The sequence below is a fragment of the Muscardinus avellanarius genome (assembly GCF_963383645.1).
Source record: "Muscardinus avellanarius genome assembly, chromosome: 12".
In the NCBI taxonomy this organism is placed as follows: Eukaryota; Metazoa; Chordata; class Mammalia; order Rodentia; family Gliridae; genus Muscardinus; species Muscardinus avellanarius.
The window spans coordinates 80,109,064-80,136,369 of NC_137798.1; the positions used below are offsets into that span (position 1 = coordinate 80,109,064).

Genomic DNA, 27,306 nt, shown 5'->3' on the forward strand with positions numbered 1-27,306 from the left:
TGTTTGAAGTATGTGCAATATGAAAATTATGTGTGCTTCAAATGCTTAAAAATTTTTCCCTTTCTCAGTTCCTTGAGGTTTAATAATTTTCATCTTCTATGAAAAACAATTTGAATAACTTTTGCAAATTTCTATGTCAGTTTTCTGAACTATTAAATGCTCTTGGTCCTTAGCATTTTTGGGGGGGAGGGGGCTCTAAAATAGCTGACATGGAACATAGATTTGCTCAGATCATAAGCCTGTGGTTAAATCCTCTTGAGAAGTTATCTGGGGCATTAGTTATCTTCTGTTGATCTCTTAGTGTTCGATGACAACTTTATTTTTTTGTTTACATATTAAGTATTTCTTGAATTCGCCATTAATAATTTGATATAGTATTTTTCATGCTTTATTTGTGAAATATCCTAGGAATATGTCTTTTTCCTCAATATAACCTTGTTTTTTTTCTCCCTAAATTGTATGTAATTCATACATATAATTGGGGTTATAGTTGAAAGGCAACAGAAGTAATTTCACCTTAAACTTTTCATAGAAGGAAGTGTCTTTTTAAATTTTGTCTCTGAAACCTAGCACAGGCCTGTAATCTAGTGCTTGAGAGGCTGAAACAAGATACTCTCAGGCTCAAGTCCAGCATGCTGGTTACTTAGTAATAATGTTCCCCAAAAAGGGGAGTGCTGGAGGTGTAGCTCAGAAGTAAAACACCCCTGGGTTCAATCTTAGTGTCACATATACACACAAATAATAATTTGCCTCTAGCTGGGCGTGGTGGCGCACCCTTGTAATCCCAGCATTTGGGAGGCTGAGATCAGAGGATCGTGGTTCGCGGACAGCCTCAGCCACTTAGTGAGGCCCTCTGCAACTCAGTGAAACCCTGTCTCAAAATAAAGAATAAAAAAATAGGGCTGGGGTTATAGCTCGGAGGTAGAATGCCCCTGGGGCGGGGGAGGGGGATGCCTCTGAATGTGTTTGTTTAATATGTTTGTGTCTTTATAGATTAACAACAGAAGTATGATGCAAGCTATAGATGTAACTTTAAATGTGAAAGGTGAAATTAATTGTATATTTTATTTAACCCATTATATCCAAAATATCACTTCCCATTTACTCAGTATGAAACATCAAAATTTTATATCTGGTATGTATTTTACACTTAATATATATCTCAACTTGGTGTGAAATTAAGTTTTAATTAATATATATATATATTTATATTTATATTTTGCGGTACTGGGATGGAACCCAGGGATATTCTACCTCCGTGGTATACCCCCAGCCCTATTTTTTCTTCTTTATTTTGAAACAGGGTCTCACTGAGTTACAAAGGGCCTCACTGGGTAGCTGAGGCTGGCTATGAACCTCAATCTTCCTGTCTCAGCCTCCCAATTGCTGAGATTACAAGTGTGTGCCACTACACCCCGCAGGTTTTAATTTGAATTAAAGTAAAATTAAGAATTCTGCTCTTCTATCATGCTCATCACATTTCAAATGCTCATTAGTCACATATAGGTATGTGCATAATTTTCTTATACTAGGGCACAGGTAGACTCTGCTACCACTGAAGAGGCTGTAGTTGTGTTGTAAAAGTCCACTGTGTCAGTTGTAGCTTTATTCTGGTTTCCTACACTATTTTTATCTGAACTCCCCCTAGGTTCTTCTGTGCTGACAGTTGGATTACTGGCCCCTTGTTTTCATTTGCTCTGTGTCAGTGGATCCTGGAACTTGCCAAGGGACCTGACATTTCAGTTGCTTCCTGGAGTACATGTGAATGGTTAGAGAAGAGGAAATTCTAGTCTTGTTTTAGAACTGATGTGATTGATGCATGTTCAGAGGCTCAGAAATAGGATGTTTGGCCGTTTGTTAGTCATCATGGAGGACCATGCCCTGCCTCTTGTTTTCATATGGAAGAAAACATGGAATCAGGTGGTTCTTTTTTGGGTACCTGGGTAGGTTCAATTTGCAGCTGTGATTCTCCACTTGACTCTTGGCATGGTAAAGAAAGCCCAGGTATATTCATCAGGATTTTCTGGAGATGCAGAACCGATAGAATACAGGGGGAAGGAGTGAAGTTGAACGCATTTATGATAGGATATTTGCATAAACAATTATGGAAACTGAAAAGTCCTATGATCTGTTATTTGTACCTGGACATTCTGGAAAGTTATATTTTGATATTATATTTTGAGAACCAGAGAGCCAATGGTGTAGATGCCAGTGTGAGTCTAAAGGCCTGAGAACCAGGAGTGCCAAGGACAGAGAGGGTTTTTGTCTCAGCCCAAATAGGCAGAGAGCAAAGTGCATTCAACCACCTTTTTATTCTGTTCAAGCCCTCAGTGTATGGGATGATACTCACCCATATTGGAGAGGGTAATCTGCTTTACTCAGGCCACAGATTCAAATGCTGATCTGTTCTGGAGACACTCTCACAGACGATCAGAAATAGTGTTTAGCCATAGATGGATCTGGACATTAATGGCCCAGTCAAAATGACACATGAAATTAATCATTACACCACAATTGCTAGGTTTTTCAAGAGAAATCCAGAAATCTAAATTTTCATATGAATTCTTTGAATTTTCAAAAGTTACCAAACTAATTACGAATTTGGTTTTATTTAAAAGTAATATGAGGCTGGGCGTGGTGGCACACGCTTGTAATCCCAGCATTCGGGGGGACAGACAGGATTGCGGTTCATGGCCAGCCTCAGCTACTTAGCAACTCAGTGAGATTCTGCTTCAAAATAAATAATAAAAAATAGGGCTAGGAGTGTAGCTTGGAGGTAGAATGCCCCTGGGATCTAACCTCAGTACTGCAATAAAAAAAAAAAAAAAAGGTAATATGAGCTGGGTGTGGTAGGGTGCACCTGTAACCCTAGTACTTTGGAGGCTGAGACAGGATCTCAAGTTCGATGATGGGCTCGGCAGTGTAGTAAAACTCAGCAACCTAGTGAGATCCTATTTCAAAACAAAAAATAAAAAGACTGGGGGTGTTCCTTGGAGGTAGAATGCCCCTGGGTTCAATCCCCAGTACCACCAAAAACTAAATAAATAAAAGCAACATGAGTAATAAACAAACCATATTTATAGTCTAGATCTGGTCCTTTCATCACCAGTTTACAAGATATATTATTACTCAGCACAAGTGGGTATAGAACATGAGTGAGCTGAGGTTCACCAGCAATGATGGTTGCTTTATATCACCCCACCCTTCCTTCTTGCATTCTCCTTGTGAATATGTTCAACACATCTCAGTTGGGTTATAGTTAAGTGTGATGGGTTAGAAGTAGGTCAGTGCTTGTACCGTAGAAATCAGGTCTGCCACTGAGTACAATGGAGATTTCATAGTTCTTCTATATTTTAAGATGAAATGTTGAAAAAAATATTAATAGAATTTAACTTTTTATTTACTACAAAAGTATGTAATTTTCTATTACATAGAATAGTATGTTGATATGAATATTACCTGAATATTAATATTCAGATACTATATATTAATAGGTATTTAACTGCATATTTATTTTGTACTATGTAAAATAATTTTTCTAGCTCAGAATGTTGGTGCATACCTGTAATCCTAGTACTTGGGAGGCTGAGATGCAAGGGTTGCAGGTTGTAGGCCAGCCTGGGCAATTTATTGAGACCTTGTCTCTAAAATGAAACTCCCTTAGTTCAAGTACCAAAATAATAATAATGATGGAAATAATATTTTTTTTTTTACTATTGCAGCAACTGTTCTAACACTTTACATGTATTAACTAATTAAAGTGTTTACAACTATCATATCCATTTCCATTCCATTCATTCATAGCCGTGTTATCAATTTCATTTCCCAGGGAAGAAAATTGAATATAGAGAAATTATAGGTAATAGGAACTTACCTAGTATTATAGGCAGAGATCGGTAGAATCAGAGTTTGAATCCTAGCAGTTTGGCTCTAAAAACAGACACCTTTTTCTCCTAGTCCTCAGGTAACCACTCTTTTCCCCCATACACCTTACTGCTCCCGTTCCCGGTGGTCTGGCACTAAGAGGCAAGCACTGGGAAATACACAGAATGGGGTACAGTCCTTGCCTGTAGCAGGGACCATATCATATAGTCGATGATTCTTCAGCTTTTGCATGTGCAGAAATGGAGATTTTTAGTGATCACAGTTATAATAAAAGGACTTGGTTTTCTTTCATTTTTCTAAACATTTTATTTAGAAAAAGTTAAAAGTGTTCAGACAAGTAGGTTCACCAGTCATGAACACGTTGCCATACTTGCTTCTCACTGTCTATGAACCACTTGAGAATTAGCTCCAGTACTTGCTGTTCTAATGCATTATTCAGTAGCTATCTCCTGAGAACAAGGGCATCTTCTGTAGAGCTACAGCAGTCTGTCCTTGGTAAAATGCTGTTCTTTAATCTACAGCCCCTTTACATGTTTCCCATTGCTCAAGTTTTGCCCTTTGTAGCTGTTTAATGTTGTTTTTCTATTCAGGATCTGATCAAAGATTACATTTAGTTGTTGTATTTCTCAAGTTTTCTTTAATCTACAGCCATTTCCCAGGTTTTTAAACTTTCATGAAATTGACATTTTAAAAACATTTCAGACTAGTTATTTTATATGTATCCTTTAGTTGGATTGTCATTCTCTTCTGCTTTTTTTCCCATGTTTAGATCCAAATATTAAAAATGCATGGGAGTATCACTTAGTGAAGCTGTGCCCTTCTCAGAGTTTCACTTTTGGAAGCACTTGATACTTTGTGTTGCATCATTGATGGTGGCAAGTTTGACCGTTTTGTAAGATAGTGTCCATCAGATTGCTTCCTTGTGATGCATTCTCTATAGTGATGTTCTGAGACTTGTGAGTGTCCTATTTCCTAGTAATCTCTCACCTGTTGGTATCCACTGATTCTTGTGTGAATCCCTTATTCTTACTGTTTTTGTAAAGTGGTAATTTTTCATTTTGATCTTTCTGCATTTATTAGCTAGGTTTTTTTGTTAGCAAGGGCTTTATCTCCTGTGGTTGGCAGAACTGTATTCTTCAAGAGAGGTCCATCTCTTAATTCCCAGAACCTGTGAAGATGCTACCTTATATATAGCAAAGGGGAATTGAAATTGCAGATGGAACTAATATTCCTAGTCAGCTGATCTTAAGCGGATTATCCAAAAGGGGCCCAGGATAATCACAAGACTTCTTTGATGGTAAAGAGGGAGACAGAGGAAGTCAGAGTGATGTGTCACAAGAAGGTCTAGGCCTGTGATGTTGGAGGAAGGAGACTACAAACCAGGAGTGGAAAGCCTAGAACTGAAATTATCTAGGGAAGATCCGTGGAGGGCTTTCTTGTCTGATAGAGTGAATCAGTGTACAAGGGACCTGCAAGATTCTTTAGAATGTTATACCAAAAAATACACTGTCAGCTTAGACCGACGGGCCAAAATTGAAATGAGAGAAAACTATTGGACCACCAAGTTCTACAGACAAGAAGCAAGATCCTAAAAGACCTGCAAAAATGTGCTAATTTTTATGAAAAAGGAAGGATGGATACAAGAATGAAGCCTCAGGCCTAGGGGACAGATGTGTGAATGACGAGCATTATTTGAAGGCTTGAAACCTAATGGAATTCACCTGGCTAGATTTTGAAATCATTGAGGATCATGACTCCTTTTCTTCCTTTAGTTTTCTTCCCTTTAAAAACATTGTGTGTGTGTGTGTGTGTGTGTGTGTGTGTGTGTGTGTGTGTGTGTTACTGGGGATTGATTCCAGGGGTTCTCTGCCACTAAACTATATCCCCGACCCTTTTTTTTTTTGAGATAGGATCTTGCCAAGTTGCCAGGGCTGGTCTTGAGCTTGCTGTCCTCCTGCTCAGCCTCCTGAGTAGCTGGGATTACCATTTTGAAGGAGGCTATCTACAGCTGATGGTTTGTGGTGTACCACCATTGTATTTTGGGAACAAATAATTTGGTCTTTTTTTCAGGTCCACAGGTAGAGAGCAGTTCTGTCCAGGATGAATCCATCCAGAATCTCACCTGTACTTAGGCGATGAGATGTGGGATTTTGAGCTTATAAACTTAGATAGGGGTTTAGACTTTGGCAAGTTCATGGGGATGTTGGGGTAGAGTGAATGTATTTTGCATGTGAAACATATGTGAGCCTTTGGTGGCCGTATGGTAGACTGTGGTAGACCCCTCCCTACAATATGTCCATATCCTAATCTTTGGAACCTATGGACATATTACCTTACATGGCAAAGGGGAATTAAAGTTGCTAATCAGAGACCTTAAGATAAGGAGATATCCAAGTATGCCTAATATAATCACAAGAGTTATTTGTTTGTTTCTTTGTGGGGTTTTTTTTTTTTTTTTTTTTTTTTTTGGTTTTTTGGTACTGGGGATTGGTCCCCGGGCATTATACCTCCAAGCTATACTCCCAGCTCTTTTTATTTATTTTTATTTTGAAACATGGTCTTGCTAAGTTGCTGAGGGTCTTGCTAAGTTGCTAAAGCTGGCCTCAAACCTGTGATCCTCCTGTCTCAGCCTCATGCCTGGCTACAAGGGCTATTTAAAAATGGAAGAAGCAGCCAGGCATGGTGGCACACTTCTGTAATCTCAGTGCTTGGGAGACTGAGATAGAAGGATTGCAGGGTTAAGGCCTGTCTCAGCAATTTAGTGAGACCCTTAGCAAATGAGACTTTAAGCCACAAATGGTAGAATGGAGGTGATCACTAGAAGCTGGAAAAGGGAAGGAAACAAACCCTACTCAGAACCTACAGAAGAGAACACAGCCCTGCAAGTCCCTTGATCTTAACCTGGTGAGACCTGTGTTAAACTGCTCTTCTCTAGAATTATATGACAGGAAATTTCTGTTTAAGCTGCCAAGTGTGGCAGTTTGCTATAGCAGCAAAAACAAACAAAAGAACCACTATATCTTTCACCTTATCATTGTGGATTCATCAGTTATTTTATAAGTTGTTGTAGTCTATCTCTGTTACATTCATTGTATTCATATTGTCTCAAATTTAGCTCTTAGGAGCCTCTTCAAACTCTTTGTGACATGTCTCTAGTTAGTTTTGGCATTTCCCTCTCTTTTGACATAGCAAGATGTTCCAGACCCATGTTGTGCCTTCCCTCCCCAACTTGGAAGCAGAACACATAAGCAGTGCCCTGTGCTGCTCTTGCAATCCATTCTGTTCTGCACACCAAGGTAAATGCTCGGGACTGCACCGTGTTTCTTACAACGATATAAAGACAACACGATAGTGATGGATCATTGGGAGAAGCCTATACCGGGCTTTAAGGTTGCCACAGAAGGGGAAGTGTGCCGTGTCTGGCTTGCTCATGCCAGTCTGTCCACATCTGCTTTACATGGAGCTCCTATCAGGACTAGGCCAGGAGCAGCAGGGATTTGTGAGTATTTTCACATAAATTTGTAAAAAGAAATGATTGTCTTTGATGATAGAGGCTGAAATTTTTAGTCTGTCCATAAGTGTCTGTACAATACTCATTAAAAAATTGTCAGTATGAAGATCTTTTACAGTATTCTGTAGAATTCTTAGCTAATGTTCTCAGCTTGCAGTGTTGCATTGAAAGAGATTGAAGTGTGTGTGTGTGTGTGGGGGGGGCTACTGGGGATTGAACCAGGGGAGTTCTACCTCTGAGCCACACACGCCCTATTTTATTTTTTAGTTTGAAACAGAGTCTCACTAGATTGCTGAGAGTCTCACTATGTTGTTGAGGCTGTTCTTAAAACCTGCGATCCTCCTGTTAGCCTCCCAAGTAATGGGATTACAGGCATGTGCCACCATGCCCAGGTAGAAAGAGGTTGAATTTAGTAGTCAAGAGTAAATATTAACCTTTAGGATATGTCAAAGCCTCAGGTGATTATAAACTTTCCTTTCAGAGAGGGCTCAAGCACAGATGCTTGCAGGAGCCTGGGGAAATAACACAAGTGAAGCAGGCAGAGTATTGTGCCAACTGGATAGTGTGGGCTAGTTCCGAAGGGGCAGGTGCTGTGCTCAGTTAACCCTTACCACTGGAGAGAGGAGAGCCCAAGGTTGTCATGACAGTTTTTCCAAGAAAGCCAGATATTTAGATTTTTCTATGAATTCTTCAATTTCAAAAGGTTGGCAACTAATTCAGGTTTATTTTTAGAGCACTATGGTGGATTGAATAAACCATGTCTACAGCTGAGTTTGGCTCTTGGACCATCAGATGGTCTAAGATGTACTGGTAAATCATCATTTTAGGACATTGAAGGCTATCTAGAACAGGGGGATTTAGCCTTTTGGGTACAGTGGACCTCTTGGCAGTCTGGGGAAATCTAAGGACTTCTCAGGATAATGTTTTTAAGTGGATTAAATATATATATATATATATATATATATATATATATATATTATAAAATTTGAGGTATGCATGCTTTTTTATTAGTGCATTAAATAACATAATCTGATGGAAGTTTTGCTAACTACCAAAATTTATAAATAATTGTGTGAATGAGCACTATTTTGAGATAATTTTAACAACTGAAATGATTTTAAAATTCCTGATAATATTGGTGGCAAAGTCACAGATACCATTAATACTACTTGCTTTGCCGTCTACACTTTGTATTGAAGGCATTGTTAAGTTTCAGCTACACTTGGCTGAAAACAAAGATGGAGGTTCCCCTACCCCTGTTTAGTGAACCCCAAAGAGTCTTAGGTTACAGACCTTGATCCCAGATAATCTCAACTTTTATAGTAGTTTTAAGGGTAGCAGCATAATGTTATTGAGTTTAATTAATAAGCCCCTATGGTAGTTTGTTTTTTGTTTCTAGTTAACTTTCAGGTTACTGAACTTGATTCTATGTTTTTCTTTAGAACGTTATCATTTATCTTATAAGATTGTGCGAACGGACAGTCGCCTGGTACGCAGCATTCTGACAGCCCATGGATTTCATGAAGTAAGTTTATATTTACTACCTCGCCTGGTGTGTCCAGAAGCCAATAAAACAGCCACCAGACTTTATCAGTTACCAGAGCCAGCTCTAGAAAGTACGTGGATCAATGCTAGTGATGATATAGAACTTGGGTTGAATTTCTGAGTAGCTTTATCAGTTTTTCCTTGCAACATATAGAGAGCATTTTCACAGGATTTTTTTCTTTTTTCTTTTTCTTTCTTTTGCTATGTTCTTAGGCTTGGGCTAGAGGCAGAATTGCCCATAAGGAATTGTCTGATACCAAATTAAGATTCTTTGGTTGCAAGCAACAGAAACAGACTCTGGACAACTTAAACCAAAGGGGTTTGTAGAAAAGGTATACAGAGGGTGACTAGCAGAATTAGAGGAAAAACTGAAATCAGGTCTTTGGAAAGAAGAAGAGACCATGACAGCTGTGGGATCTGAGGTCAAGAATCTTCAAGATCATTTCCTTGAGGCATTGCCACAGAAGTTACTGTATTCCATTAATTTTCCTGTGTCTTTTTCTGGAGATAGAATGCTTGGGTCAAAGATCTATTGTGTCTTGGTCTACATTCTCACTGCCATAATCCAAAACAACTCACCACACAACTTAGAGGAAGGAAGATGTATTTGTTCATAGTTTTTCGAGATTCCAGAGTTCAGTCCTATGTCAGGTCGGGTCTGTGAAGCACAGGGCTTCTGTTGGGAAGCAGAACAAGGGAGAGAACACAGGCTCTATTCTTACATTATGGAGGCTGGAACAAAGAGAGCCAGCAAGGGGATTCAGACCACAATCCCTAAGGCCACACCCCTGTTTTCCAGCTACATACCACCTGCCCAGTTACCAACCAGAAAGTCCACCAATATGGATTCATCCACTGATGAGATTACAACCCTAATAACGACATCAAATCTGGATAGAAATACACAAGCTTTTCAGGAAATAGTTTGTATCCAACCATAACATTCTGTCCCTGGACCCTAAAGACCTCATGCCTATTTTGGAATACAAAATGCATTTAGTTCATCTTCAAGAGTTCCCATAGTCTCAATAGTTCCACCATCATTCAAAAATTCCAAAGTCTCCACTGAGACTCAAGGTAAATGCTTGGCTGTGAACCCCTACAAAATAATATAAAAATTAAAAAGCAAGTTACCTGCATGCAGTGGCACAGAGTAAACATTTGCATTCTAAAAGGGAGGAACCAGGACCATAGAAAGAAGAAATGGGATGAAAATAAGATCAAAATCCAGCAGGTCACGCATTTATCCTGCAGCTTCATTTCTGGCATCCAGGCACATAGTGGTGAGATGTGATCTCTGAGGGGCCTTGGCAGCCTTGCCCCTGTGGCTTGTTGAGTGCAGTGGGAGGCGAACTTGCTCTTCCAGCCTGGCTCCATGGCTCATGGCTTGCAGCCTTTCCTTGTGTTTGCTCCACATTTCTGCCATTTCTAAATCTCAGGGGTTTTTCTTTCAACCTTGGCTTCACCCTCACAGGTTCTTAAACTGCCCTATTTGGGCCTGCTTGTAAGGATGCTGACCCTGCCACTTGTTTTCTGGCTTTCCAGGCTTTCATTTGAAATGGGGTGGTCACAGACACCACCCCCCTTTTTTTCCAGCAAAGCCAGCATTTATATGTAGGCCCAAGTCAATCACCAGCAGGAAAGATAGTCATGTCCTTTTCAATCACTGTTGCCAGGCCTACCTCAGTTACAGCTGCCACTGGGCTTTCCTCAATTACGGCTGTTGCTAGGCTTGTCTCAATCCTGCACCTGGGCCTATTTCAAGCCTGGCTACCACCATCAGCTTTTTTTTATCATAGCCACTACTGCTGGGTCCTTGTTTACATGGTTACACACTTGGGCTTGAACTGCCCAGACCACATACCATCTTTGTTTTTATGCAAAACATTTGGATTTCTTCATCGCTCTCTTTCATAGCACCATTTCTTTGAGCCTCAAATTTATACATGCTTTTATTTCTCTTCAGTCTCTTTGCTTTGTTTTGTGCCTTTGAAATTCACTTTACAATTGGCTGGATGCAGATATCAATATCCATAATGCACTTTGTATATTTTACTGTTTTGAAATTTACTCCACCAGTTTAATCAGTCCTCACCTTTAAATTTGGCCTCACACAAAGTTTCTGGACATGGGCAAAATACCAATAAGTTCTCCGCCAGAATTGAACCCTTATGTCCTCTATTCTATTTTCCTATGGAGTCCTCTTTTCCCTCCAAAATCTCCTAAGCACAGTTTCTACCATCTGCTTTTCTATCAGTGTCCTGACCCTTCCAACTTCTTCTCCTAAACCAGTTCCAAAGGCTCACAAAACACATGGTCAGACATAGATACAGAAATGACCTCATTCTTCTGATACTAATTTCTGTCTTGGTCAACATTCCACTGCTGTAATCCAAAACAACTGGCCACAAAACTTAGAGAAAAAAAGATGACTTGCTCACAGTTTTTGGAGATTTGGGGGTTTAGTGACTATCAGGCTGGGGTCTGGGGAGCTCAGGTCATGGCAGCAGGAAGCAGAGAAAGGGAGAAAGCAAGGCTCTGCTTTTACATCATGGAGGCTGGAAGCAAGAGAGCAGCAAGCAACCAAGGTATTCAAAGACAAAAGGAGACTCCCTAAGGCCACACCCCCGGGGCCCACCTTCTCCAGACACACCCCACTTGCCTAGGTTACTGCCCAGTAGACTCATCATAGTGGATCTACCCACTGAAGAGATTATAATGATCATGGCTTAATTACATCACCAATGAATATTTTAATACATGAGATTTTTCTGGGGACATTCCATATCTAAACAGAACATACTACTTGGGGAGGAGTTGGGTAGGTGATCAGCAGATCCTTTAAAACCAAGTACTAAGTTGTTCCTCAAAGAAAATTAGGATGTTGTCATCAAAAAGGGGAGGCAAAAAGTGCTGAATAGACTTCCATAATAGATACTTTGGCAACACTGATGGAATTCTAATTGCTACTTATTTATTCTAGATCTAGATCTGTAGGAGACATTTTGGGGACATTCTAAAAACTATTTAATCCTGTCTTGCTGCTCCTGTTTCTTCAGCACTTATCATGGCTCTTCCAGTTTATTCGAGCAAAGTACATAATTGTTGAGTGAATGGATACATGAATTCTAATGAACAAATAAATAAAATCTACGTTTGTGTTCTATTGTAAGGTTTTAGTTCTTTTTAAAGTTTTTTATTGGTGCATTATAGGTATATATCTTAATGGGGTAGAAGATGGTGGAGGCATACGTGCACAGATCATCCAATTAGCCCTTACCCAATTCCCATCCCCATTTCCTCCCCCTCCCTCCTTCTCATGTTTGGCTTAGTGATTGACATTGATATATTTGTTAAAGAATGTCATATGCTTTAGAGAGTTTCCCTCTTCCCCTCTCCCATCCCCTCAGTTAGGTTGCCTTATTTGCTCATCTATACATTATATATCTTATATTGCTCATCCTTCTTCATCTAGAGTTCCTCCTGTGACCCATTTTCTCCCTAGCTTCCACATATTAGGGAGATCATTCAATTACTTATTTTTTGTGACTTACTAATCTCACTTAGCATGATGAACATTTTATACCCAGAATCTTCAGAGACATAAGGAAGTTCTGAGAAAGGAGTATTGGGGGTGGGCTGTGATCTCATACTTTGATATGCAAGAGTATTTGGAGATAGCATCAACGAGGGGTTAATTTATTCTGTGTCTGGGATTTGTCCAACTCTCCTATCCTTTAAACATGATTATCTCATATTCTATGAAATTTTGGTTTTGTCTTACTAGGCTTACATACTTATTGGGCCATTTCTGTGAGTTCTCTTTGGAAAAAAAATGTCAGTATGACTTTCTCTGCCAGTACTTTTCTTGGAAAGGGCCTGTTTCTGATGGTTTTGCCTTCTGTGTTTCTGTCTGCCCTCAGGTTCACCCAAGCAGTACTGACTATAACCTGATGTGGACAGGATCCCACCTGAAGCCCTTCTTACTTCGCACCCTCTCAGAAGCACAAAAGGTCAATCATTTTCCCAGGTAATGCTCTTGTAGCTGTGTGTGGCATTCGGAGGTCGCTGAACGTGGAATATATAGCAGAGATAATTACATTCTTAAAAGAATAAGAAGAAATGTGGTATAGGGCAGCAGTCTGCAAATCAAACTGAAATGTTCCTGTTCCTGGACAGGTACAGACACTTTTTAAGAGCCATGGAGACATGGATAGTTTAAAAGGAGACAGTTTCTGGCTTTCTCTCTTAAAATAGAACTTCTTGAGAACACCTCATGGCTACTGTTTTCTCTTAAAAAAGAATGGCCCATCAGTCAGGTATGGTGGCACACCTGTAATCTCAGTACTTGAGGCTGAGACAGAAGAATTGCAAGGTTGAGGTCAGCTTCAGCAACTTATCGAGACCATGTTTCAAAATAAATAAAAAAGGTTGAGGGTGTACCTCAGAGGTAAACTGCCACTGGGTTCAACCCTCCACTACCAATAAATGAATGAAAAGAAAAATAAAGGAATGGCATATATATTATTTCTATATGACATATTGTGCTTGAGTTAACAAATTCCACATTTCCAAAGAAAAGTACCAAAAAAATTGTCTAATTCTAGTAAAAGCATAACAAATCCTTCTTACATAATGGTGGTCTCTATTTCTTTGTTATTAACAGGACTGAAAGATGACATCTAGTTTTCAACGGATATAACATTGAACATAATTTTTAATGACAGATCATTTTGTGGTTTTTGACATATAATTAGGAAGGAGTTGCTGAGGGCATCGCTAAGTTGGTAAGGCTGGCCTTAAACCTACAGTCTCCTGTCTCAGCCTCCCAAGTACTGGGATTACAGGCATGTACCACCATACCTGACTTACAATATTCTTAATAATTTTGTGTATGGGCTAGGGGTGTAGCTCAGAGGTACGACATGCCTAGCATGCACAGGCCTTGGTTTTGATCCCCAACACCACAAATAATAATAGTAACAATAATAATAATTTTGCATATGAAACAGTTTCAAGGTATGGTACTTTCCTATTGTGGCATTAGGCTGGTACTAAAACAGTTTAATATATGGAAGCATTTTGGATTTTGGATTTTTCTGAGACTATTAGTAACTTAACAAGGCCTTGTTTGTTTGTTTGTTTATTTATTTATTTATTTATTTTGGTGGTACTGGGATTCCTGGAAGCCCTTCTACCTCCGGACTACACTCCCAGACCTATTTTATACTTTATTTTTGGAAACAGGGTCTCTTAAGCCAGCATGGCTGGCTTCGAACCTGCGCAATCCTCCTGTCTCCAACTCCCAAGTGCAGAGTTTACAAGCGTGCGCCACCATGCCCAGCTAACAAGGCCCTGTTTTAAAATAAAAGATAAATAGGATCAGGGTGTGTGGTGTACTACTTTAATCCCAGTATTTGGGAGGCTGGAAAAAGAGGACTGTAGGTTCGAGGTCAGCCTTAGCAACTTAGCAAGGCCCTCAGAAACTTAGTGAGACCCTGTGTTAAAATAAAACATAAAATAGGACTGGGAATATAGCTCAGAGCTAGATTTCCCTGGGTTCAATACCCAGTACTGAAAAAAAAATGTGTGTGTGTATATATATTTTTCAACACACACACACACACACGACTGAAAGTGTAGCTTGAAAGTGGAATGTCCCTGAGTTCAATCCCAGTACCCTTCCCCACAAATGTATCCAGAACATATACTGAGCTCTCAAAACTCAATAATAAGAAAACAAACCAGCAACCCTGTTTTTCCAAAAATGGGCACAGTACTTAAGGGGGCACGCCAGCTGGGGCCCGGGTCGCGGGACTCTGGGCCCTGGGTCGGACCGCGTGTAGCACGCCAGACCCCTGGAGAAACTGGGCCCAGTAAGACCCTGGGTCCCGGGCAGGGGTCGCGCAGGGCACGCCAGCCAGGGCCCGGGTTGCGGGACGCTGGGTCCCGGGCTGGACCGTGCATAGCATGCCAGACCCCTGGAGAAACCGGGCCCAGTAAGACCCTGGGTCCTGGGCAGGGGTCGGGCGGGGCACGCCGGACCCCGGAACAGCCAGGGCCTGGGTCGCAGGACTTGGGCCCCAGGCAGAGTAGTGCAAAGCACACTGGACCATGGGGAAACAGGGTCGTGTCACAGTGCTACTGAGTGCCTGATCCCACTACCTCCTCAAACCACACATACTGTCCTCTCTTATTAAAAAAAAAGGGGAAAGAAAAAGAAAAAAGAAAAATATCGGAGAGGGGTTAAGAAGGCCGTGGCGGATGCCAGGACACTGGAGATGCAGACAAAACTTATCCAAATGCACTGGAACTTATGGAAAAATTCCCCGTGAAGGAGGACTGCTGTTTCTCTATATTGTTAAGAATCTTGGACATTACCTGTAAGGAGAGAGTTTAGTGGAGACCAAGGAGAAAGGCGGTGTTGAAAGCGGTCTCCGCGATGGCGGTGGAGACTTGTATTCAGGAGAAGCAGAAATTGGAGCCTACCAACCTTATTTTTATGGAGAAATGTCGAATGCTACCGTCACGTATGCTTAGGAACACTGGACAACATTCAGAGTGGAAAAAGAGCCTGGGAAAGATTTGAAATGGTGGAGACAGTGGCAATGGCAGTGGCCAGTACTCAGGGGAGGCAGAGATCTGATGCATTACAACTGGAACCTTTGAAATAATAACCCCAGAGGCAGAATGCTACCCCATGCACCCTCGAGAACGTGGGACAATTGGTTGGGCGAAGAGGATGCTCAGATTGGAGCCTGCCAAGGGGTGAGGCCGGTGACGGACATAGCAAAGCTGGGTTTGAAGCCTGCCGTGAGGCAAGGCTGGTGCTGGAGCCTCCGAGGCTGGGATTGGAGCCTGCCGAGGGGTTAGGCTGGTGCTGGGTCCAGTGAGGCCGGGATTGGAGCCTGCCGTGAGGCAAGGCCGGTGCCGGGGCCAGCAAGGCCGGGATCGGAGCCTGCTGTGAGGCAAGGACGGTGCTGGGGCCTTCGAGGCAGGGACTGGAGCCTGCCGAGGGGTTAGGCTGGTGCCGGGGCCAGTGGCTGACATCGGAGCCTGCCGTGAGGCAAGGCCACTACTGGGGCCTCTGAGGCGGAGATCGGAGCCTGCCGAGGGGTTAGGCCAATGCTGGGGCCAGTGAGGCCGGGATTGGAGCCTACTGTGAGGCAAGGCCGGTGCTGGGGCCTTCAAGGCTGGAATTTGAGCCTGCCGAGGGGTTAGGCTGGTGCCGGGGCCAATGGCCAGCATCGGAGCCTACTGTGAGGCAAGGCCGGTGCCGGGGCCTCCGAGGCCAGGATTGGAGCCTGCCGAGGGGTTAGGCCAATGCTGGGGCCAGCGAGGCTTGGATGGGAGCCTGCCGTGAGGCAAGGCTGGAGCTGGGGCCTCCGGGGCCAGTATCAGAGCCTGCCGAGGGGCTAGGCCGGTGCTAGGGCCAGCGGCCGACATTGGAGCCTTCCGTGAGGCAAGGCTGCTACTGAGGCTGCTGAGGCTGATATCGGAGCCTGCCTTGAGTCTAGGCCGGTGCTGGGGCCAGCGAGGCCAGGATCGGAGCAAGCTAAGGGGTTAGGCCGGTGTCGGGGCCAGCGAGACCAGAATCGGGGCCTCCCATGAGGCAAGGCCGCTGCTTGAGCCAGTGAGGTCTGGATCAGTCCACTGGGTAGCCAGGCCACTACTGGGCCATCAAGAGTGGGATCGGTACTTGCAATGTGGCATGCACAGAGAAATATCGCAGAAAATAAATATCAGATGCTTACTCTAATCAGCAAAAACTAGGAGGAAAGGGGCAACAGGAAGAGGTCGAGCTATAGAAAGAGCCCTATAGTGAAGCAACTAAGGTGACCAATCAGAGGGTATGGAATAGGGGAGGATGGAGCCTCTTTAAAATGCAGGAGGTAGCCGGGCGTGGTGGCGCACACTTGTAATCCCCGCACTTGGGAGGCAGAGACAGGAGGATCGCAGGTTCGAAGCCAGCCGCGCGCGCTGGCTTAGGAGACCCTGTTTCCAAATTAAAAAAAAATGTAAAAATAGGTCTGAGAGTGTAGCCCGGGGGTAGAAGGGCTTCCAGGAACCCCAGTACCACAATAAAATAAATAAATAAATAAATAAATAAATAAATAAATAAATTTGAAAATGCAGGAGGTACATAAACAAATGCGTCAAAGTTAATCACCAAACAAGCATGGGATCGAGTGGGGGGGGAGGGAATGGGATGGGGGCTGGATGAGGGCTAATTGGATGATGTGTGCTTGTATATCCTCTCAAGTCTTGTATTCCAATGTGATATATGATTACAATGCACCAATAAAATAAATAATAAATAAATAAAACAAACCAGCGACCCTATTTTTCCAAAAATGGATACAGTATTTGAAAGGATGCTTCAAAGAAGATACACATATGGAAAATAGGATCATGAAAAGATGCTCAGCATCATTAGTCATTTGTGGAATACACATTAAAGCCATATGAGGTACTAGTACATACCAGTGTATTTAAATGACTAAAAACAAAAAACCAGACATCACCCATGCTGGCCAGGGTGCATTGCAACTGGAACACCAATATGTGGCTAGTAGGAATGCCAAATGGTACAATCACTTGGGATAATTGATCTCAAAAAATATATATTTGATCTAATTTCCCACTTCCTGACATACAATAACTATAATCCTTTTTGTATGCTAAAGAACTGACATGATCTACAGTCTGTAGGTAGCTTCAGGTTGGGGACTGGTCATAGGAACAACCAAGGCATGATTGGAGGGATGGGAGTTTCAGACTGCCCTTTAGCCTCTAGAAAGGGGAAAGGGGCTTAAAGTTGATTATCAGTGACCAATGATTTTACTCCTCACACCTTCCTAATGAGGCTTCCATTAAAACCCAAAGGACTGGGTTTGGAGAGCTTCCAGATGGCCAAACATGCTGAGGTTTCTAGAGGGGAGAGTGTCAGCAGAGGGCATGGAGACTTCGCCCCCCTTCTCCTGTACCCTGCTCCACATATCTCTTCACCTGTATCCTTCATAGCATCCCTATGAAAACCAGTAAGTACAAGTAAGTGCTTTGTTGAGTTCTCTGATACACCCTAACAAATAATCAAATTCAAGGAGAGAGGGTCTTGGGGAAACTTGATTTATTGCAGGTCAGAAGCACAGATAAAGTACACTGGTACATATAGGCTGCATGAGAAGGGAGGGGCAGTGTGTGGGACTGAGATCTCAACCTGTGGGGTCTGATGCTGTCTCCAGGTAATGTCAGAATTGAATTCAGTTGGAGGATGCCCAGATGGTATCTGCTGGAGGATTGCTTGCTGGAATATAGGGACTATCTTCTGCACGTTCTGCATTGCGTGACTGTATTGAACTGAGAGTGGAGAATAGGAGAACACTTTGGTATTTCCTTTATATCTCAGCATCTGTAAGAAGAAACTGAGCTTGTTTTTCCAATATCCTCACAATAACTATTTGGCAGAGTCTTATAAAGTTAAACATATTTATGTGGCTATAGTGAAATGTGTTCATGAATTCTTTGACACTGGCTTCAAAAGGGTGAGCTAGAGTTTTCTGTTCCTGAGTGTCAGCTGGACTCGGTGAGTTGGTTCTGACAAATGGAATGTGACAGGTCCTAAGAGTCATTACAGCTTCTTTTTTGCTCTCTTTCTCAGATCACTGGATCTGGGAGAAGCCCGTTGTCATGCCCCGAAGGCCTTGTGGAAGAATTTACATGGGGAGGAACTTAGGCCCCCGCCCTGCACAGACATACTGTTCCTGGTCCTCTAGGCCAGAGGCCTCACTCCGCAGGTCTCAAGAGATCAAATTTGGTCACTGAGACCTGAGAGTCAATCAGAGAGGAGTGCTGTTGAAGCAAGAAAGGAGTTTATTATTCAGTATGGCCATTGGGGAGAAATGGGGGCCTGTGTCTTAAGCCCTTGTTAGGGTTTGTATATGGAGTGTCCTCCAGAAAAGCTCATGTGTTGGCAACACGGCAAGGTCCAGAGGTGGGCCGTGGCTGAGGAGGATCACTGGGCACGTGGCCTTGAGGACGACATCTGGCCCTGGCTGCTTTTGGGTGCTGTCTCTGCTTCCAGCCCCAGAACGCCAGAGCTGACTGCTGTTTCCCTGCCCTGCCTTGCCAGTGGTGCCCACCTTGGAGCCGGCAGACTAGGAACTGTGCTACTGAAACCAGGAGAAGTAAACCTTTTCTCCTCTACCTTGTTTTTTTGAATGTTTTGGTCACAGTAATGAAAAAGCTGACTAAAACAGCCTTGTTTTCAGGGTATTGACAAAGGAGTCTGGGTTATTTAGGGGAAGGACGGAAGCAGGGGCGGTGGCAATAAGTCAGTGTGAGCCCAACTGTGGTCTGGTTGATCATTATTTATCTCAGTTATCTAGTTCTGTGAGGTTCCGCTTTCTCCAGGGGAATTTCGTTCCCATCATGACATGATTTCTCCCGCCGTGGAGGGGAGGGTAGTCTTCACTCCTGTCATGGCGTGATTGCTCCGGATTGGGGGTTAGCCTCGGTTTTCATCATTGGGCGGTCTACTTGCTAGAGTTGCTTTTCCTGGGATTTTGAAGTATCCTGTTACTCCTACCTTGAAGGGTTCAGCCTTGAATCGAGGATGAGAGAGGTTTGGTATATACAGGGCTAATCAACCTCGTCTTACCAGTTTTTAGACAGATACTTCTTAAATAACAGGTCTCTGGGCAGTTGTGCAGGAATCTGACCCAAAGTTTAAAGTAGAAAAGGAGACAGAAAATGAAGGCAGAGATGTCAAGGTTTTTGTTCTACTTTTAGTCACCCAACTGAAGAGTCAGTGCTCTTTAGCAAAAGCAGCCTCAAAGTCCCCATTACTGTACCAGTGAGCCCTCAGTGATGTGATCCTTTGTCTCCCATCAAACCTGGCGATTACAGTGCTGGCCAACATCTCGACTAACCTCATGAAGGGCCTTGGAACAGAACTGCCCAGCTCGGTCATCTCACTTTTCTGGCCTAAAGAACCTCTGGGCGACCGTAAATGTGTATTTTTATTTTAAGTACTATGTTTTGGGGTTATTTATTATGCAGCAATAGATAACTAATATAACTTACTAAACAACCTAGCAGTCTGACTCCTAAAAAATGTATTCACCTAAAAACGTATAAAAACTCATGTTCATACAAAACCTGTATGTGGATTCTTATAGCAACCTTGATTATGATCTTTCCAAACTAAAAACAGCCCAAATGTCCTTCAGCTGGTAAATGGATAAACTGGTACATCCACACCATAGATTATTACTGAGCAAGAAAAGGACAGAGTCCATGTAGCAATGGGGATAATCTCAAACGCATTATTCTCAGTGAAAGAAGCTAGTCCTAAAAGGATATGTGCCATATGATCCCACGTATGTGGCTTTCTAGAAAAGGCAGAAATAATAGCAACAGAAAGCAGATGATGTTTGCCCAGAGTCTAGCGTTGATTAGAAGGGTTGACTGCAAAGGACTTGAGGCAGCTCTGGGTGTTAGAACTGTCTGTCTTGCCTATGGTGGTAATTACCTAGTGGTATGTGTTTGTCCAAACTCAGAATTATATACTAAAAAGGGAGAAATTTACTGTACATAAGTTAATCTGTATGTGAGGGAACGGGGGATTGATCCCAGGGCCTTGTAAAGCTAGGCAAGTACCACTGAGCTGCAATCTCAAACCTTTTTTTATTTTTGAGATAGAGCCTTTTGTTCAGGCTACCCTTAAAGTTATCGATCCTCTTGTCCCAGCCTCCTAAGTAACTGGAGTTACAGGCATGTGCCACCACATCCTGCCACCCTGCCATAAATTTTATCTTATTATTTTTGTGTGTGTGTGTGGCAACAAGGGATTGAACCAGAGGCATTCTACCTTTGAGCTAAACCTCCAGCCTGATTTTATTTATTGGTAAACAGAATCGCACTAAGTTGTGAAGGGCCTCACTAAGTAGCTGAGCCTGGCTTCGAACCTGCCATCCTGTCTCAGCCTCCCAAGTACTGGGATTATAAGCATGGGCCACCATGCCTGGCTCATAAACTATATCCTAATGAGTAAACCTGGACCCAGAATTTCATTTGACAAAAATGATCAATAGCACCTTTTAGGTTAACAAAGTGGTAGATTTGGGATACACTACTATCCTCAGTAATTCTTCCAGAACTGTGAACCATGAATTCTTTAGAATGCAATAGCACAGGAAGACCTTTTGAGTCGTAGTTTACTGAAATGTCCATACTTTTCTGGTTTTTAGGTCTTATGAACTAACTCGGAAGGATCGACTGTACAAAAACATCATTCGAATGCAGCATACGCATGGGTTCAAGGCTTTTCACATCCTCCCTCAGACCTTCCTCCTGCCAGCTGAGTACGCGGAATTCTGTAGTAAGTGCCTAATAAGAATGCCCCAACCCCTAGCACCTGCACTGGGGCAAATTGCCCCGAGGCTGCCTCACATCATCAACTAGCAGGGCTTTTCAAGTCCTTAGATGATCATGGTTCTCTAGGAAAAGAGTATTTTTGTTTGATTGTCTCTTCATCAATAAGTTAGTGCCTATGTAAAGACACTTTTTACTCCTATATATGAACTATATATGTTTCCTTTTCTGAGTTTATTTTCCCCCTTGCCATTTAAGAAACATTCTTGCTGACTTGATTTCTGAATTTGAGTGATGGATATCTTTCAGAATACAAGTATCATTTATCTTTTAATGTTAGGGTTTGGAGATATCAGTTAGGCATACTCTTTCTCCTTTGAATTCACACTAATAAAAAATACACATAGAAGCCAAACAGGATTCTAAATGTTAGCTGTATTGCTGGTAGAATGATATAGGAATATCTGGCCTAGATCCAGGTTTTAAATGGGCCTTTTCTTTCTTTTATTTCATTGTAAACTTACCTGCCCAGGCCCAGGAGCTGGAATATTTTAGAGCCTGACTCAGTAGTTTTTCCACACATAAGAGGCATTAGGTACAGAGAAGGTAGGATCCAAGTCTCTCGTGAGAGTCTAAAGAGTAACCATAGTAATAGCTAACACTTAATGACCATTTATTTTTATTAGGCATTCTTTTATGTTGAACCTCTTGAGAGAATGTTACAGATGAGGAGACTAAGATACAGATTGGTTGAGAAACTTCCCATAAGTTCTGTAGCTTGCAGATGGTGGAGTTCGTGTCCAGACGGGCACCATGCAGTCTAGCACAGCGCTTTATTGCTGGGCACCGTGGCAGCATGCCTGCATGGACATGGCCAGTAAAAAGGCACATCTCCTGTGCCCAGGACAGGCCCAGATAGGACAGACGGATGGAAGGTTTCTTCCAGCAAGTCCAGGAGAGAGACTATTTCTGTCTTAAGAGTAGAGCAAGCAGCATGGAGAGAGGAAGAGTGAGCTCTCCCTCGACTGCCTGATGTGGTCCTTTTAGCCTGAGCGTGCTCATCTGGCTGGGTGACCTGGTGGATGTTCATCCTTTGGGAGAAGAGACTAGCAGTTCTTGAGGAACTCTGCTAACCCTTGTGGCCCTAGCTGGGCCACTGCCTGGCAGTTCTTTGTTACTCACAGAAGGCTCTGAAGTGTGTCATATAGAGCACTCACTAAGTGAGTCAGCTTTTCTGCTATAGTGCACACACAGCTGACAATGTGTAGCCAATGACTTTTTTGGTGTATACAGTGGCACATGCCAGCAGTCCCAGCTACTTTTTAGGCTGAAGCTGGAAGATAGTGTGAATCCATGATTTTGAGACCAACCTGAGCAACAAGAGACACCCTATCTCAAGGAAAAAAAAAAAAAGATTTTTTTTTGTTATGTCACTTTAGTGAAGTTTCTCAAACCTTTCAGTGCCTTAGGTTCCTCATCTGTAAAATGGTACCATTATTGGTGGTGACCTTACGGCGTTGTCAGGATATTTAAATAGATTAATACACAGGAAAAACTAGAAAAGGTGGTTCATAAATATTTAATATCATTTCCTATTTCATGTTATGTTTAACTATATTGTTATATAACAAAAGTAAAAATTATGAAATAATCAAACATGGCAATATAAATATGCTTCAACTAACATGTTAACAACATAAAATGGTTCCAGATATGAACTTCTTTTGTTGAATTCCTAACGAGAAATTGAAGTCCAGAATAATAAAGTCTAAAGAAATCTCAGTTGAAAGCCTCCTTTTCTCTTCCTCTGCTATTTCTTATTCTGCTATTGTCTTCTCACCTTGGGGAGGTAGGTATGGGAGGACAGTTCATTCAGATGATTAGATACAGTTAGAATTCCTCCATCAGTCCAAGCTTGACCTGTGCCTCAATGGAATTGTTTCTTCAGCCTGCTATTCAAACTCATATGTATTCATCTTTTTTTTTTTTTTTTGGCAGGTCTGGGGATGGAACCCAAAGGCATTCAACCTCCGAGCTATACCCCTTGCCCTGTTTTTTATTCTTTATTTTGAAACAGGGTCTCACTAAGTTGTGGAAGGCCTCACTAAGTAGCTGAGGCTGTCCGCGAACTGCGATCCTCTGATCTCAGCCTCCCAAATACTGGGATTATAAGTGTGTGCCACCATACCCGGCTATGTATTCATCTTTTTAAGAAAAAATAAATTCAGAAGGTAAATAGGACACATAGTACTATTATAGACATAACCAAAAGCCATAACATTTAGGCTGGGCAGATGATGTTTCTTGATCCCAATATAAATCAGTCACTGTTACTACTACCCAAAGATCACAGTAGGACTCACTGTGTCTGGATGAGAAGGGACAGGGAAGATCTGATAGTCAAGAGTAACCAACTTTCAGTCTTGCCAGGATGCCATTCGTATCCGTGACATATTTAAATCCATTTGAGAGAAATCTAACATCATCAGATTATGTTGCCAAGTTTACGTATTAGAGGAAATAACCACCTTCTCTTTCAAAGAGATATTACTCTTTTTTATAAAGTCTATATTAAGTTTTTCTCCTTTCCTTTAGTTTCCAAATAGCATGTTCAACTTAGAAATTCCATTTTTCTATGACTGTTGTATTCCTGGCCCTCTAAATCGAGTGTGGGCAATAGGAGATATTTGAGAAGGAAAGGGATGTGAATAGACTGGCCTTTAGAAAATAACTCTGTGAAATGATTAGGGAGAAGAAGAGAAGAAAAATTGTGGTTGCTTTGAAAGTTACTGCAGTGATGTGGATAAGAAAATTGATGGAGCCGGGCATGGTGGTGCACGCTTGTAATCCCAGCATTCAGGAAGCTGAGACCGGAGAATTGTGGTTTGCGGACAGCTTCAGCTACTTAGGCCCTTTGCAATTCAGTGAGACCCTGTTTCAAAATAAAGAATAAAAAATCGGGTATGAGATGTAGCTCAGGGATTTAATACCCCTGGGTTCCATTCCCAGACCCGCAAAACAAAACAAAACAAAACATAATTCATGGGTTGAATTTTGCAGTGGGAATGAACAGGTGAGTAGATGGAGCAGGAAAATAAACAAGATGTATTAACTAGATGTGAGGAGTGAGGCAGAGGGTCAAAGAGGCCCCCAAAGGCCTCTCAGAAGCTGAGAGGAGGTGCGTGTTTTGTTTTGAGATGGGTATTTGCTATGTTGCCCAGGCTGGCCTCAAATTTCTGGGCTCTAGTGATTCTTCTGGTGCAGCCTTCTGAGTAGCTGGGCAAATGAGTACTGGCAAGTGTCACTGTGCCCCACCAGGATCATTAGATCTTTAACCAGGGAACTTAAGGAGGGGCATAAAGAAGGTGGCCTTATAGGGGAAGAGGAGTGTTAAATTTGTACATGGTATGGATTTGAGGTACCTATAGGGCAAACAACATAGTGAAGTTTTACAGGCTTCTTGAAAATCAGCTCTGAGTTTGGCCAAGGTATAGATTTTGGAGGTTACAGATGAAAGGGATTACTAAGGAAGAGAAAAGAAATAGAAGAAGGCCAAAGAGAGCCAGGGAGGAGAGAGAGGGGAGAGGTAGAAGGGACAGAGGTCTCAGAGGAGGCTAGAGAGAGTTTTCTCAGGAGCTCAGGTAGAAGAGTGAGCTGTAGAACAAGAGGTGGATGTGTCTCCCTGAGAGGAGAGAAGGAAGAAGGCTAAGTGCTAGCCCAGATAAAACGGGGGGGGGGGGGGTGGCGGGGAAAGCAGGTGAGCAGCTTCATGTTCTGAATTCCCAGCCTTCTTGGTGAAGATGGCAATGCAGTCTTGTGCCAAGACAGGGGCCTAGGGATGGGTTTGGTTATCTGAAGGGGCAGAAAGGGATTGGAATAGACCCCGATGAAAGGCCTTTAAAAAGAACAGTTGAAGACCCGGCATAAGGATTGTCCCTAGACACTAGGGATATCGGCCAAGGTGATCTCATAAATTTAAATATTTTGTCCTAATTTAAAAAAATGAAAATCTTAAATCCATTTCTGTAGAGATCTAGCCCAAAGACCAACCACTGGGTGATTTCGTTCAAAGTACCCTCCTCATGTTACTATGTTTTGTATTTCTATCTTTTTTTTTTTTTTTTTTTGGTGGTACTGGGGTTCCTGGAAGCCCTTCTACCTCCGGGCTACACTCCCAGACCTATTTTATATTTTTGAAACAGGGTCTCTTACGCCAGCGCGGCTGGCTTCGAACCTGCGCGATCCTCCTGTCTCCGCCTCCCAAGCGCGGGGATTACAAGCGTGCGCCACCACGCCCGGTGTATTTCTATCTTTTAATAAACTTCTTTAAATCTTAAAAAAAAAAAAAGAGAGACCAACCACTGTGTTTGGGCCAGATGTGAGATATGAAAGCCTGGATACTCCCTGAACTGACCTCAGTAATTGGAGTGTGGGGGTTGAAACACATGGCAGTCCTTTCTAGGCTCCTGGTGCCCCCCCCCCAACAACACAGAGGGTGTTTAGTAGAATTGAAGCACCTACAGCCGGACATGGTGGCGCACGCATGTAATCCCAGCATTTGGGAGGCTGAGACCAGAGGATCGTGGTTCACGGACAGCTTCAGCTACTTAGTGAGGCCCTCTGCAACTTAGTGAGACCCAGTTTCAAAATAAAGAATAAAAAATAGGGCAGGGGGTGTAGCTTGGAGGTTGAATGCCCCCCGGGTTCATCTTCAGACCCGCAAAAAAAAAAAAAAAAAAAAAATTGAAGCACCTGCCTAAAACTGCTGTGAACTTATTTGTTTGTGTGGTACTAGGGAGGATTGAACCCAGGATATTCTGTCTACAAGCTGCACCCCCATCCCTTTTTATTTCATTATTTGGAAACAGTGTCTCAGTTAGTTGCTGACAGCCTAAATTTCTGAGTCTGGCTTTGAATTTGCTATCCTTCCCTCTCAGTCTCCCAAGTGCTGGGATTACAAGTGTGTGCCGCCATGCCCAGCAAGTGGACAGCTTTAAATCAGGAGGACATAGAAAGCAACAAAGGAAAAGGGGTGGCACCAGTAAAGAAAAGCAAAACATTCCCCAGAATTGTTTTATGGCCATCTCTTGTTAGAAGAGAGACTGAGAAATGATTATAAGATTTGAAGGAAACTTTTATGTCAGCTAGTTAATTGCAGATGAAGTTTCTAGAATTATAATTTTAGAGTTTAAAGAGATCCTAGCAACTCAGATGAAACCTCCTATATTAAAGATGAGACTAGTTGGTTCAATCAAATTACCTATGGTGTCATATACTTGAAGCTGCAGTTAGAGCTCAGGTCTTTCTATTCCTGCTTTGTTTCTCTGTATTAGGCTGAACATGATGCCCCTGTAGGAAGTGGAAGGCACCTGAAAGGGCCGCAGAGCCACCTGTCTGGAATATCCTTATCCAGGCAGACTGCCCAGGCCTCTGCCCTGCCTTTGTCTCTGATTTTTCTTGCTTCCTGTTCACATTTTTAGCATTTGTGAAATAAAGTGATTCTCTTTATGAAATATTACAAATCAAAGTGAAAAGCCCAGCATAGAAGAAAAGTCTTTGACGTCTAGAACTTTGGCAGCAAGGCAATAGGAAAGCACCAAAAGAAGCATTAATTCTTATAAAGCCGGTTCAGAGAATAGAATTGATTAGACTACACGTTTGGTGGCCAGAATTGCATGGAGCTAGACTTTCTCTTTCCTGGAATGCAAGTTGTCTACATCTGATTGTCACTGTGGAGGCTGCTGTCTCCAGACAACATTGGTCATTTTATAGCACCTGACACTTCATAACTCTCATTATCTGTCATTGCTTGTTTAATGTCTATCTTTTCTCTTTTGCTCGCCTGTTCTTTGGTGAGGGCAAAGACTGTCTTTTTCACTATTCTATGCCCCAAACCTAGCAAACTGATTGAACAGATTACTATTGAATTAATGAATGAAGCCAAGAAAATTTTTAAATTTTTGTTTGTTTTAATATTAATAGCTCATTTT

General features: G+C 42.3%; 1 protein-coding gene across 3 annotated transcripts in view; it reads left to right on the forward strand.

Moving 5' to 3' along the window:
- TTLL5 (tubulin tyrosine ligase like 5) overlaps nucleotides 1-27,306 on the forward strand; it is a gene marked incomplete at both ends in the record, with an annotated part of 224,442 nt that overhangs the window by 9,008 nt on the left and 188,128 nt on the right. For all 3 annotated transcript variants that reach the window (XM_080707336.1, XM_080707337.1, XM_080707338.1), the window contains 3 exons: nucleotides 8,839-8,921; nucleotides 12,865-12,971; nucleotides 21,193-21,323. In XM_080707336.1, coding sequence (XP_080563462.1) covers nucleotides 8,839-8,921; nucleotides 12,865-12,971; nucleotides 21,193-21,323 — 321 coding nt within the window. The remainder of the gene's footprint in view (nucleotides 1-8,838; nucleotides 8,922-12,864; nucleotides 12,972-21,192; nucleotides 21,324-27,306) is intronic.